Raw genomic sequence first — 16,518 nt, 5'->3', positions numbered from 1 at the left:
AAAAAAAATAACAATAAAAATAGTATTAAACACAATATAATGATTGTTTACTGTTATAATTTAATGATATCTAGCTTTTTGTATATTATATATCTATATATATGTTTTACAAATTTTAATGTATTTTGTTTATACAGTCAAAATAATTAAATAGAATAGTTTGTGTTGAACGTATGTAATTCATGCCATATTAATATACATATTACAGAGTATACAGCGTAATTTTTTTTTTAATTCGATACCAAAACAAAATAACAATCTTATCAATATACTTGGGCAAAAATGCAATACTTAACGATAGAACCGCGTGAAAATGTTCAATATTTTGTATTTTTTTAAATACCCTTCAAATTCTTAAACGTATATGCTAACAGACATATCATGCAAGTGCAAACTGCAATCCTGGCACGAATCGTCGATCCATATTTGGTTATTTTTGCGAATGTCCGAGTCCCCCTATGGACTTCATGAGATCTGTGTCCGATGAAGTAGGAATAATAAATATCTAATTCATATTTCATTCATAGGCAACATCGAACGATACTCTTAAGTCTAGATAATATTCAGTTTTACTTTTATGGGAAACTAATAAATTGCTCCGTTAGGATTTTAAGGATAATTAACATACTTTTAAAACGTTATCTAATTTTGTGTTACTACTATTATATACTGCGAGGGTATTTTAATTGTCCATCATTTATTACTTTTATATAGCACGTGACAAAAAGAAACGAAGAACAGGTAGTGTCATCAGATTAGATTTACTTCACTAGTTTTCTTACATACTACCTACATGTAAAGGTAATAAATTACAGAATTTATATAATTAATACAATCTTTAAATTACAGTCTACGTCCAATGTCTTATATTGGTAACATTTAACAAAAAAAATAAAAAATAAAACATCACGTAAAGATTATACAATTACGCATTTATTGTACATAATGATCTAAAACATAATATCGAATTAATTTTTAATAATTATAAGTTGTTGATATTAATTAGGCATATAGTAAAGTATTATTCTAAATACTTAACTGTCATAAATGTATTGTAAAGATTTAAACGATATCCAAATCAAGTTAAATTTATTTGATGATCAACCAATATTAATTCATGGGGTGGATTAATATTATAAATGAATTATATTAACTTAACCTAATTTACTACAATATCTAATTAATGCGATCCAATTAAAATTACACAGTATTCGTTTCAGTTGTTTGGAACTAAATCATTTTTACGTAGATGAAATAATCGTTATTGTATATTTAGGTGATTTAAGAAAATAAGTGATCCTAGTAAAATTTCATAATCTCAGTTTCTACTCCAAAAATATTACGAACAATAAACTTTACGATCGTTGTTTCCAAATTGTTTTTTTTATTATGTCGAGAGTAATTTATCTCAGCCCAAACCTAAATTGGATTAAAGCACTGCAAAAAAGTTGTACCTTTACCTATCTATTCATTATTACTATTATTTTACTTTTAATATGTTATTTTATATCAGTATTATTTATTATTTCAGAATTATTTCTTCCTCTGTGTTATTTTTATTTTACATGCAATATTTTATGATGTACTTCAGACTTTATACTTCATATTTCATTGTTGTTTTGTAATAATAAAAAAAAAGAAAAGAATAAAGTTTAAATATATATATATATATAGTAAAAATAAATATAATATTATTGTAAATATTTAATATTCAAATAAAAATCCAAAATCTACACAATACTTGTTATATTATACCGATTTGAATAAAAAGTTATATCAATATAATTCTTGAGACTCGGTATGGGTTTGTAGCGCTTTAAATCCATATAGTTCGCCATAAAGTAGTTCACACATGCGTTTTGTTTCGGCTCACGAAAATCTAATATTGTTTTGTTTATATATTGGGTCGCTACTGACTACAGATAATGAAACAGTTATTATAGTTGGATTTAATTTTCTGCATTGTAATATTATATTTTTATTATTAAAACGTATCTATATCAATGTTATATTGAGAAAAAGCAGTTATATTTAGAGGAAAATTATGATTGAGGTTTATATACTAAAACAATACTCAACTGGTTTTAACAAAACACCACTGAGAATATTCCAATAGAAACAACATTTAAACGATAGATATAAATGGGTAGGTTGTTAATACTAAAATATAATCAGCTTATTGCATAAATTCCTATTTTTCTACCAAAAATGTGATACATATATCGTTAAAACACCTAAATAATTACATTAAATGTTTATTTCAAGTAAGAATAATTGTTTTTAGTTTATGTATACTAATAACTGTGTGTTGAACAAATACTTGAATATAAAACAATAACTAAGTGCATCTTTATATTACCCATTAGTATTATAAAATTAGTGAGTTTATCTAATTACACTTCTAAAATTCTACCAATTTTAGAAACACTGTTATTTAAAATTAAGTAAATAATAATATTTTTAAAATACAGTAATATTAATAAATTACTACTAATTGCATACACGATATATTTTACAATGTTCTTATCTTCATATTTGCCCTCCCGAAAACTATATATATTATATACTATTAAACCAAAATAAATATTAAAACTAAAATAACAAAAAACTTTAATATTTAATGCAAATTAACAATAAAACTGTTTAAACAATATTTACACAATTAACACTAATAACAATCATTAAACTTAATTTCAATCTCAGATTCCTAAAAAAATACGATGACTTTTCAACTTTTTTATTTCAAGTTGAGTCGAATACTTACAAAAAGCATGAAATATATTTTATTCTTCTTTTATTTAATTAATTATGCATTTTACTTTGGTTCCTTACTCTAAGAATAATACTAATACATTTATTTTCAAACTATTGGTAAAAACAAATATATTGACGTAGACAAACACAGTACAATACCCTTGTACAAAGATCTAAATATAATATATATATATATATATATACTACATATTATGTGTCTATTTTATTATAAAAATGTACTACGAATACAATTTAATCAAACACTATGGTTACAAATAATGTCAGTAAACAGTCAAATTGTTTCTTTTGTTTTACTAACTAGTTTAATAGAAAAAATAGTTTATTCACTTTTAACCAAAATGTCCTGCAAGAAAAAACAATTGATAAAAAAGATAAAAGTTAAGTGTAAACCTCAGTTACATCCTTACGACCAATGGTTTCCAGTCGGAACAGGAAATTATTATAAAGGCAAATGGAATCATAGAACGATGTCTGGAGATGGCATTTACGTTATGCAAAATGGTAATCACTTAAATCACTCTATAAGGATGAATTATCATTGTTTGTTTAGTTACATGTGCATATAACATACATAGTACATACATTAATATTATAACATCCATAACCTAATCGTTTGATTTCAGTACTTCAATTTCGTAATAATAATTTTATATGCATAGTACGTTACTATATTGCGGTGTATAATGATTTAAAACCTTAGTGATTTAGTTTATTCATTATTTATAATTAAATTGTAGTGTATTTAGTTTCTATGGTTATTTTTGGTAAAACAAAAAAAAATGTTTCTTAAAAAATAAAATATTAGAATATAACAACAATATGGTAGTCACTCACAAATTGACTAGATTTGATACTTAGTATGCAATTTTTTTAATTATAAACACTGACTTACATGAAATGTTATTATTAATGATGTAGGTCATACTAAAAAATATTGAAATATGTGGGTAATTAATTTGTACTTTACTTACGCTTACTTACTACCTTTGATAATAAAATCGATATTAGATTAACACAGCCCTCGTATCATATCAAAACAAGACTAATTTATAATCAAATTGATCAAATATATTAAATTGCAAAATTTTAAAAAGGTAGTGACTGGTGGTCAATTTGTCTAAAATTTAATAAGTTAGTTAGTATAATTTGAACCGACTATTTAAATATGTGACTATCAGTGTGAAAGAACGTTATCGAGTGATAAACACATTTTATTTGCTCTTAGATTTAATAAACGTCTCTACTGATCGACTTGATTACAGTGCAATTTATTGTGTGAGTAATTTGAAGGAAATATCACCGAATCGAATTTTAGGAACTGTTTATGAGGGCAATTTCGACGACGGATTGTTTCACGGAGATGGATCTATGTACTATCCATCAGGATCCCGAATTGAAGGAGTTTGGGAAAAGGGCAAATGCGTACAACAAAATTATATATTCAGCGATGGTCTCAGATTTCAGAAAAATAATTGGCAGTACTGTAAGGTGCCTGACAGAAGGTATTATTCCTGTCAACGATATTCCCATTAAAATATTAATTAATTTATAACATTTAAAAATATATAAATATTTTCCTATTTTTCCACAATAATAATAAAAAATATGATTCATATAATATTTAGGTATGTAAATTATTTACACTACTTTAATTATTATTAAAATATATTTAAATAAAATTACTATTAATATATTGCATGTGATTTAACAATTTACATAATATAATCCTTAATCTGTTTGTACAAAAAAGAAATAATAATAAGTATTTAAATATAAATAAGTAAACATTATGTTAACATAAATTTTAAGATACCTATATTATGTATAGCAATAAAGGTGGATAATAATGTTTTTTTTAACCGACAATCGCATGTTTAATTACAAAGGAGCGTAGTGCAAGCTAAAATTAAATAACACTAAAAATTGAGTGATTCTGGAAAATTGATCAATAATAATGCTCTATATGTATTATAAATTGTAATATATATTATAAATTATTAATATTACTCATGTTTAAATAAGTTTACGAATCTCAATAGTGCTCGTTAATATATTTTGAATTTTTCAAGTATATTCGATTTCTTAGTTGTTTAATCAAAAACGGGTATCCACTCATAAATAGGTGAAAAACGTGTTTTATTGTATTAAATATTTATATTATTATGTAGGTTCACTGAACGTGCAATTTATAGAAAAAAATTGTTTAGACATTATTATATTAATATTATACACAATATCCTGACTATTACCACGAACAATCGATGTTCAAGTACTGTAAATGCTGCACATATATTAGTCTATTTTGTTTACAATTATAATTGTGAAAATACAAATAATTCATAGCCATTATATATATATATTGCTTAAACAGTGAAAAAAAAATAAGCATTATTTATGGAATAACCATCGATTTCAAGTCACATTATTTACACTGCAGTAATATAAAAAATTTTCAAAGGTACAAATATTAGTCTGCATTATGATGCTTTTTATTACGCTACTTTTTCACAACTACTTTATGTCTGTATGTAAATATTATTATCCAGTCTCATGCCAATAAAATTACAACTTTTTTGTAATTTTTTTTTTCGGAATTTAACTAAGCCGATTGTTTATATTTATTTCATAAATAATTTACAATTTTTTTTTGTTTGTTTTGTGTTTATAACACATAATAAAACATATTACTAAATATTCATATTAATAACTACTACTTATTATATAAATAAATAAAAATTAATAGTTAATAATCATAAATAATTTTTAATTATTTAAAAAATATATATATTTATAATAACTATATATCACCAAAAATTCAAATTTTGTTAAAATTAAAATATGTTAATCCTGTACAATTTATAAATATAACAAGTATGTAATAATATACTCTTATCAGATAATTCAAGAACTGAAGTTTTTTTAATGAAAAGTTTAAACGTATTTTTGAAGTGAAAAGCTTACGAATGAACGGGAAATTAATTAAAATGTACAATGTAAATAAAATATCCAAGTTGTTTAAACTAAAACCTATACAAACATTCTAAAAACTCAATATGTGTAAAACAATATTGTAGAAACTCGTAACATTTAAAAAAATTAAATTAACCGGTCATTGCTCAAGCATTACAATTTCATTAACTGTGCAGAATATTTTATAGTTTTTAATTGAAAAGGATTAATTAATCAGCGTCGTGTAAAAGTCACGGTTAATCAAATATATAGATTTATATATATATATATATATATAAGATTGAGGGTACCGAGATCAGAATAATTTGAGCATAAATCAATTGGAATAAATGAACTTAAAAAGTATGCTAAACATAACGAATTTATTCATAAATATAGTTTTACCATCATAACTTGATTAATCCGTCTCGTTAATATTCTTAAACGGACATTTTGCCAAAGTTGGATTTTAAAAGTTATTAATTTAACACGTCAAAAAAAACGACGTTAATATTAAAAGATCGCTTTTGATTGTCACGACTGGCGCGTGGTTATGCGTAGTATTGTAAACACACGACGCAATATGTCAGCAGCTGTATCTGAACTATTTTCTATATTTATTAACACCAATACATTAAATTGGTACCAATTATTATATCAGCTAAGTCCATAAATGCATGATGCATGAGAGCTGCATAGGAACGTGATTAATGGGTCGAGTGCGTATGCTAGGACAATATTGTTTCCTGTTTGACATTGCCTACACCTTATACGTTGGGGGTATATTTTGTACTATTTGGTACTATACTATACCTAAGTAAATGTAAATTCAATAGCCAAAATCGTACACTGCAGCCATCGGTGTCCGAATTAATCTATGATGTATAATATACATCTATACGACGATATTAATCATAACCATGGTAGGTAATATGGAGTAAACACCAAACCCAAATCTAAATTATTTGACCCCCATCATTGGTACAGATAGTTATTCGGCAGTAAGAAATGTTGGTAGATCGTTCCCTGTGGAACCAAACATTTTAAATTCGTTAACAAAAGAAACACTTGGAATTTAACACATAAGTTTAACTAAACTAATGAAATATAATGAAAGTCACTTAATTTATTTAGTTTTTTCTATGTATGATATGAATTTTTATTTATAGTATATACTTATAATATTTTGCCATTTTTACCTAATAAAATATATCTAAATTATCACAAAAATTTCTAAAAAGATACATCAACGTATTTTTTATATTTTCATTGCTGTATCATCCAAATTCTACCATTCACAATATTTACATAGGTAAATTTATTTTACTACTACTTAAATATACAATATTCTGAGCAATCATTAAAAGCTTAAGTAGCCGGTTTACTGGATACATTTTACCCTTATTAATTAATTATCTAATCTCTAATAGTTTACCAATTACCAAACAGCTCAAAATATCTAAAATAAGTAATATCTATTTTTCTCAGCGTTCCACTCCAAAAAAAAGTCAAATACCCACCTCATACTAATACTCCAAAGTTGTCTTTATATCATCAAGAAAAAAATATTTTTAAGATTGTCTTATCAATCTTAAAAATATCTTTTTTAATCCTTACAGTAACAAATAAGCTGTTCATACATAGGAAAAAAGTTTTTGAGATTAAGTAAAAAAAAAAATATATATATACTCGGAAGTACCTGCCTATACTTTGTCACGGAACGGATTAAATTCATTTTTGTTGAACAAAAAATTGACATCCGCTGTCATTTTATATTAATGATGTTATTGTGAACACATATGGTAGTTTGTTACCAACGAAAAAATGCTTCGACTTATAGTTTATACCATAATGAAAAAATACCATAAAATATATTGACATAATAGCTATTATAGACACCTCCTACCAGAGTAATATAATTACATTTTATTCACAATAACACCATACCGAAAATTCCAATAAATATTTACACCTATAATATTATATCGTAATTGAATATTTTTCATTCGATCACGAATTTATATTTTGCAATAATGTTTGAATTTCCAATAGAACCATGAAAACAATTTTAAATATTATTGTAAATTCTAATGCAAAATGTAATTTTAACACAATTTTTGATTGATCATCATTGTATGCATCGTAATTTTAGATTTGCCGTTGAACATGTCAATGGTTTTGAACCAGCTGCTAGGAGTAAGGTTACCAATCGACAGTCCACGATCGTTGTGCCAAACGGAGCATATGACGCAGGTGATGGATTTTACTGGCTGCATACGAACACTGTACACGATTACTGGACAAATGAGTTAATTAGGTGAGTATCCACAAAGTTCTAATACTCAAATAACATATAATAATATGAAAATAAAACAAATCTCCTGACGGCTAACGAGATTTTCACGAAAAGTGGTCAATAAACAATGTGATTATTATTATTTGATTTGCCGTATAAGCTATTTATTTGTTGTTTTTTCTGTTTGTTTGTTTGACATGATTTAAGAAGATTATTTATTTAAAATAAAAATAAAGTTTAGAGTTTTTTTTGACCACTTGTTATTTTATAGAAAGAAAAAAATATAATATTGAAGTAGAAATGAGTAGTTATATTGCCAAATGTTATTATCAGCAATACTTAGAACTATAAATAAATATTCGTACCATAGCAGCTATTTTTCATTAAAAGTCATTAATTTCTATATTTTTTCAAAGTTTTAATATTACCTATAATCAAATAATGAATTTTACATAATTAAATTAATCAATAGATAGATATAAGTAGCACATATTTAATTTACATGTTCAAAATTTTGTGCTATGCAGATTGACTTTAATTTTAAATAAATAACGAAAATGTATTTATCATTGTTATGAGCACTGTTAATAACCGTTAATTTATTTATTTTTGATTGACATTGTCGAAAGTTGTCAAATTACATATTACTATGTTAAAACAGATTATTGATGTGCCTATAATTTCACAATAAGCTATACGAGTGTCCTCTCATATAGGGTTCCAACAGCAGAATCCAGTAATTGGATTATTGAAAACTGCCATCAAGGTGGCAAAAGAGTGGTAGGTTTTCAAACAGAATTTTACAAAAATTGGTATGATACAACAGAAAAAAATGAAGGAGAATCTACAGCTACAGATAGCATATCTTCCGAACAATTCAATAACGATAACCGATCAATTATGGCAGAAATCAAATCAATTCCTTGGTTCGATTTATCTCTACGAAGCATTATAAAGTAAGCAAAAATAATTACAATTTAAGATTATTTTAATTTTGTTGTTCTAAACTTATATTATTTATCAAAGATAATAATTCATTTTTAAAAGTCAAAAAATAACAAAAACTAAATAAATTTTTTTTTTAACCATTGCTATACGTTCTATATTATTAAGTATTTTTTTGTTTATTCTTTAATTCTTAACCCTTATTTTATTTAATTTCCTTACGGCCGCAGCATACCAACTCATTAATAATATGTCAAAACAATATTATATAATTAACCGTGTGTGTAATTAGATAGTAGTCTAATAAAAGGTATCAAAATCAAAAATCATTCAATTTAATAGTATTGGTAATACGATACTATTTAAAAATTAATTTGTATATAAAATATTATATAAATATATGATTATAAATTTTATTGTAAATTTAAATTTAATCAAGTATAATTATTAATTATTATCACCAATTCGGAAATAGGTACCTATAATAAATTTTTTTTATTTTTTTTTAATAATAATTTGTATAATCATCAATTTAAAAAGGAGTTTATATAGACGTTACCATTTTCCGCCTAAGTGACCTTCAACCGTTTTCCGCTAAAAGCTATATTCCAATTAATACCAAAAAAAAATATGACAAAATACATTAAATTATAATTTAAAATCATAAAAACTTAAAAAGTACAATAATATAAATATATTGTTAAATGGTAATTAAATATTTTACTATACAAAAAGAAGACTTTTTTCGTAGCGCCTACACCTCATTATAACATAATATAGTAGATATAAATGCATTGGATAAATTAAAATTTTTTGTAAATTACCAAAATATATTCACAGTTACTCATTAGTCATTATCATTTCAATATACTTAACTATTATGAAAAAAATAACAATAAATACAGAGTTAAATAATTATTTTAAAAACCAATAATTCTTTTTAACTAATGTTGTCACGGTATCAAAGCGCTGGAGTTTTTTTCAGCATATTCGGTAACACGCTCGAAATAGTTTTCAAATAATATATTATTATTTTGGTGGAAATCAAAATATAACCTTTTACAGAAAACGGAAATAGTGATGACGATTGAGGGTCATTTTCGCGAAAAACAGAAATTTCCCTTTACACTTTACTTATCATTCCCGACTCCCGTCTATTCGGCCTCCAAGCACAGCACAGCGACATTCAAACAATTGTAATATCAAATATTTCAAACTCAAGTGATGACATTTAAATTTACAGTTATTTTTATCATTTCAACACAAATAACAATCTGTATCTTGTTATTTATAATATCATAAATATCTATTTAATTTGAAAAAAAAAAATTTAAAACAGTGATGCGATATAATATTATGTAGTTTGCAGCTTTTTGGTAATAAATGTAATAAGAAATGCCGCAAATTCCTCAAACTGTGCAATTATTAATATCGTGTGCCAACTAATACCGGAATTAACGGAATTATTTTTCAATATTTATCGTAAAGGGTTAGCTGTCTAAGAAATTAATGAAAAACTTCAAAAAGAAATAACTTTGGAGATAAATATATTTTATACAATAATATATTGTGGTAATATCAGGATATCAGAATAGATAGAATACGTTGTAATATTTTATATTTACAAAAAATTTAGCATGTACCTATAAAGAATTAAACAATATCAAATCATATTATTATACGATAAATTCTTCGATAAGAAAATATAGTGAAGATCAGCATTTATATAATTATGAGAATATAAAAATTATAATATATAATTCACTAATTATTCTTTTAGATTATGTTTGTAATTTTGAAAATACACTTTGTAATTTTAAATGTAGTTATAAAAACCTATGTTAAATTGTATAAAAATATGTTTATCTGTCAACAGTAGCAAATACACTTGATAGAAAAATACATTTTATTTAGAAATAAATTAAAAATTAATTATTGCAACCTCCATTAAATATACATTTGACAAAAAAATTATACTTATGAGAAAATTAAAATCTGTACTACGGAAAATACATATTATATGAAGAAAAGATATGGCAGAGAGATCATGATAACCATTAAAAACGTAAAATATATGTAGTATTCCAATAAATAACTAACCGTTATCTGACTCAATTTATATAAATGTGAAACATTATTGGACTATATACCTAATATATTTTCATTATTTCATTCGGTTATGATAAAAATTAACTGACATTATTATAAATGTAATCATCGATAATAACCTATTTTATTGATATTGAGTATTCATACATCATTTTTTATTATCTACATTACAATAAACCAAACTATTATAATAAATGCTCCAGCTTAATTATTGTAGCATCAAATCCTTTAACATCGCATAATATGTAATTAATTTCATATAAAATATTTTTACCTATTATATAAAACTGTACATTAAATGTAATTATTATTATAATACACTTATACAGAAGCATAGGTCAAAAAAGTTGTTGAACGTATTTGTTGTATGTCTAAAAAAATACAACAAATACATACATGAAAATGGTGTAGAAGAAAAAAATTCATTAACCGTTATATTTACATTGTATATTCGTTTTTAACACATATATAAATCGTCACGTTTATCATTTTTAAACAATAAGTTATGATAAATTGTATTAAATTTGTATTTGATTTAATTAAGGGCAAATTTTGACGAAAGCAATAACTAAAACTAATCTCATGGTATTTTGCGTAGTCTCAACGCTAATACCTAATTTTGTATCCGTAAACTTCAAACAGTTCAAACTAACGACGACGTCCCGTTTTATACAGTAATAATATTATGAAAACGAAAGAAAACTCGTAGAGTTTAATTGCTCGTTTTAGACGCACGGGGAGAGGAAACGGTTAGTCAAATGCTGCAATGGTATCGTACCGGTGTGTGATACGTTGATTTCGTGCCCAATTATACGTTACTGATGAATAGTGGAATACAGAGTGGTCCATTTAACGTTTTACATTTATTTCATCTGTGAAGTTTTGAAAAAGCGAACGAATAAAAATTTTAATTAGTTTTTATTTTATCGACAGTTTAGTTTCATTAGAACAATAACACTTACTTTAATAGTATAATATTCCGAAGTAGAAAAATCTGTTGACAGACACAAAAGCAAAATGAAAGTAGGCAGTAACTATAAATGTTAAAAGCTTAGATGAAAAAAGTGAAATGTAAATATATATATATGTATAATGTATACCTCAATGTCTTGTGAACTTTAAATATGTTGATAAAGTATTGTTATGAGATAAATACAAGATACACAACAATTTATAGAAAAATATTCTGCATCAAAATAAATTTAAACTACAAATATATTTTTCATAAATTAGATAAGATTATAAATTTGTCAGGACACTAGACAGTGGTACGTTAGAAAAAACAACTGACTTTTTTGAGAAAAAAATCCAATAGTGCACAATTTTTCTATACTTATATTATAATAAATTTACTGAATTAAGAAAACATACACACATTAAAATATAAATTGATATAATATAATGGTGTTATAAGTTTATACATTATTTATCACCTAAATTTTTCAAAATACGTATTGAAATTTGCAATATAAATCACAAAATATGTATAAAAAACATTGTCCGACTGATAATAATCAACTACTAATTGAAAAGTTTTTGTGTTTAGAAAACACAAAAAAAATTCCAATATGATTTCATGAATATCTCAAGTACAGGAATCTGTTGTGTCATTATGACTAGTGACAAACTAAAAGTACAACATTTTAATAAGGTCAACTAACGATCACAATATGGACCAATACACTCGAGTGTATTTAAAAGATAAAAAAATGTAATGGCTTAATGCGTATTAGTTAAAAAATAACAAAAAACCATACTTGTATAAAATAGAAAAAAATTAAATATTATTCATGAAAAAAAAAAACAAAAACCTCGTAAATAAAATAAAAAATTTAAATAATATGACAAAAATTATATAAAACCACAAAATAATATTTTAGTGAATAAGCACTAAGCAATAATATGAATGATGAAATAAATTAAGAATTCTTTTCCTACACTTAAACTTATTATAAATATTAATTTATAGATTGTGAAAATTTTAACAAAAATTCAAATTGAAAAAAACATGTATGTACAGTCAAGTCGCGATAATTCGAAAAATTTAACAACTCGTTTTTTTTTTTTTATTATTCCCCTAGAAATATAAATTATATATAAATTAATAAAAATTCTAGTTAGTTATCTCGAATAATACATATCTCAAAATTAATTTTTATCTCCCTTTAACTCCGAGTTATCGTGACTCGACTATATAGGTAGTATATTTATTGTAATTTCTTAAACGTTCAAATATTTTTATTTCTATCCCAAGTTTGATTATTTCTCAATTTCAGGTCCGTACAAGGATCATTTCCGTTGGATCAATTTTCGTCGTCATCAACGGAGAGTTTTCAACTAAGCCGTTGCCAAAGGACCTTAGGATTGATTGACAAAGTGGCAACAAATTACAATTAACGTATTGATAATTTCAGGATCACTACCAACGATGATGCATACAAATAAAAATAACAAATACAATATTGAAGGTAATTTGAATAATTGTCCATAATTTTACAACTCTAGACATAAAAAAGTTTCAAAATATGGAATACTAATTAGAGTGATTTTTAAAAATCGTGTTTCAAATTTCCCTTCTTTTTTTTAATAATTATTCCTACGGATAAAATTATTGTTACTATATTTTATTGCATTTTTTTATAATACACATTATTATTACAATAATATTGATATAATAAAATATTTGAATACAAGCATTTAATATAACATTATTGTTAATTGTTAGTTGGATTTTTTTTAGTATCAAAGTCCAACAGGCGTGGCATTCAATTTAAAAATTAATTTTAGAAGAATCACGATTTTGAAGATTTGGTACCTATAAATGTAAAACAGCACATATTAAACATTGAAATATCTTTACGACTGAAGATTTAGTTGTAATGGAATTAACAGATATCAAGGATTATTATTATGTTCATTTTCTGAAAGCGTGTATAATTATATTTATTGAAATAAGCATGACAGAACTTGTCACTACATAAATAATACACTATAGGCACCTGGCACCTCCGAAAGGTGGGTTATTTGGTTGGCTTTCAAATACCTACATAAACACACGATAGTAAAAATACTGCAATGCGATATTAATATGATTTACACTCCTACCTACTTGTTTTTTATAATATGCCTGTTCTATTATTATATGATAGTATGTAGTGGGTATATACAAATACAATTTACTATAAACATAGGTAATTGATATTAATAAACTATGTTTCGGTTTTATAATTTTATTTTAATTATCTTTTTAACGATATATAATAGTAGTTGTATCCAATAATATTACTAGAATTATAACGAATTTGCCTAGCACATTATATGGCAAGTAGCAATATGATATTACACCACACACGGTGCATATACACTGATATCGTCAACAGCAACTATAATAACAATTTATTATAAATAGATAATACGTGTAAAACAATTTTCTGTTGATACATTATATATTACAGATGAGACGCGAAAAATTATTAAAATAAATGAGTTCGCCAAGACTTTTCTACATATATATATATATATAAATATTATAAGAAATTAGGAACTTATAATATGTTTAAGGAGGAAGCATTTATGAGCCACTCGCTTATATTTTTATTAAAAATAATTAACAAGCCGTGATAAAAATATAGACACTGACCTTGATATAGTCCATGTAACTTGCGGTACACACGTCATTAATATTGTAAAAATATTCTGTCACTGTATCTGTATAGTTATATAGTACTAGTTACATACGAATCTCGTCAGAATTATTATACATTATTTAAACACAATGATAAATAATAATTCAGGTCTGAAATACAATGGTCGGTGAATAATATGTGATATTTAAAACTTGAATTGTTCTACTTCGATAGTATATTTCAATGTATGATGGTATAAGTTGTGGTCGCTGCCGCGAGAGTTCCCTTAGTCATCGTCTAATTTTTAAAAAAAAAAAAAAAAAAATTATATTTGATTGTTAAATTAACAATTATAGACAATAACACACAATCCTATCTATATAATATAATATAATATATAATTATAATAAATACAAGCCATGTCACCAACCCAGCTTATCTGCTTATCATTTGAAAAATAATTTTCCCTGGCCGCGCCGATGAATTTGTGGGCTATAACAAATTTGTAATTGATATAAAAAAAAAAAAGACTATAAATTTAGAGGTATTTAAAAATGTACGTAATGGCTGTAAAATAGCCATAATCAAACGAAGCGAACAATACAATTTTTTGAACATACTAAAAAAGATTTTTTGTGCTACTCAAATCTTTTCTGTATGTGCCGGAGGTACTCCCAGTCTGCCACTGGTATTAGATTGCAATTATTCATTTGTAATAAATAATATTTCATTATTTTCTTTGTGTACCAGAAATTCAATCACACGTATGTTATTATAAAGAGATCATTTTAAATATTTTTTTTATAATAAATTTATTCAAAAATTTGAAATAACAATGAAAAAACACCCATTTTACTATTTTAGTAATGCAAATTCTGCACAAAAATATTTTTTCGAATGCAATAATAATTCTAAATATATATCTCAATTTTAAATCGTGTATTTACCACATTTTTGCATCTTTTCGGACATTAAAAACTAACAAAGTATTGTACAAAGTACATTTAATTTAATTCAACACACGACTACAAGACTACAATCATCTAATTTGTTTAAACTTTTTTCACAAAAGATTGAAAATTTAATTTTTTTTCCCCTTTTACGGTTCTTTAAAATTAAATTAGTCTTGTTTTTTTATTTTATTAAAATATAAAACATTCTGTACATTATTTAATACCTCATCTTAGTAATTTTGATGCATATGTAATATGTATATAAATAAACATAACATTAAATTATTTTTTGGGGAAGTCACCCATTGGTAACATCAGCGCTTGATTCTATAAAAAAAAAAAAAAATATTAAAAAAATATTCAGGAGAAAGTTGTGTAGGTCCCTACTAATTCATTATTAGTATAGGTTTTAGTTGGTCATAATACACAAAACTCGTAAATCACTTTTATGAATGTTTTTTTTTTTTAATGTATATATTATAATTTTGATTATTGTATATATTCAGTGTTACTAAAATATATACGGTTTTCAAAGTTGTTTTGTTTTTTTAATGCTATATTGCTATGTATTCGCCAGAGGTCAAACGTATTAAATGTCTATGGAACCCGCAGATTTGTTATCCATATGAGTGCAAAGTTTATCTTCCGTCAAGTTATAATATGGTAATATACTAAATACTAATATGGTATATAATATTCTTCCAGCTTGTATATATTCATAAATAATTGATTTAATTTCTGTTTACTCAGGACATGGGTTTTCCGTTTACACAATCTACATGAATAGATACGAAAACAACAACCTTTAATTTAATTTACACGAAACCGGTTTCGTACCACAGTCGCGTAAATTATCAGTTACCTC

General features: G+C 24.7%; 1 protein-coding gene across 1 annotated transcript; it reads left to right on the top strand.

The window, feature by feature from the left end:
• The first annotated feature begins 3,113 nt into the window (after window positions 1-3,113).
• Window positions 3,114-16,515, top strand: LOC113551132 (MORN repeat-containing protein 5). The gene is made up of 7 exons (XM_026953179.1): window positions 3,114-3,276; window positions 4,091-4,277; window positions 7,877-8,041; window positions 8,737-8,976; window positions 13,351-13,542; window positions 16,231-16,316; window positions 16,404-16,515. Exons 1-5 carry the CDS (start codon window positions 3,114-3,116, stop codon window positions 13,469-13,471), a joined length of 876 nt encoding a protein of 291 aa, XP_026808980.1. The 3' UTR covers window positions 13,472-13,542; window positions 16,231-16,316; window positions 16,404-16,515.
• Window positions 16,516-16,518: the final 3 nt, after the last annotated feature.

Source organism: Rhopalosiphum maidis, chromosome 2 (assembly GCF_003676215.2).
Source record: "Rhopalosiphum maidis isolate BTI-1 chromosome 2, ASM367621v3, whole genome shotgun sequence".
Taxonomy (NCBI): domain Eukaryota; kingdom Metazoa; phylum Arthropoda; class Insecta; order Hemiptera; family Aphididae; genus Rhopalosiphum; species Rhopalosiphum maidis.
This window is presented reverse-complemented; position numbering and strand designations above follow the sequence as displayed.

Excerpts from the sequence above, each read along its gene's own strand:
- LOC113551132 (XM_026953179.1), top strand. The coding sequence starts at position 3,114 with ATGTCCTGCAAGAAAAAACAATTGATAAAAAAGATAAAAGTTAAGTGT. Across the intron at positions 3,277-4,090 it reads CATTTACGTTATGCAAAATG|GAACTGTTTATGAGGGCAAT; the intron begins GTAATCACTTAA and ends ATCGAATTTTAG. Across the intron at positions 4,278-7,876 it reads TGTAAGGTGCCTGACAGAAG|ATTTGCCGTTGAACATGTCA; the intron begins GTATTATTCCTG and ends TCGTAATTTTAG.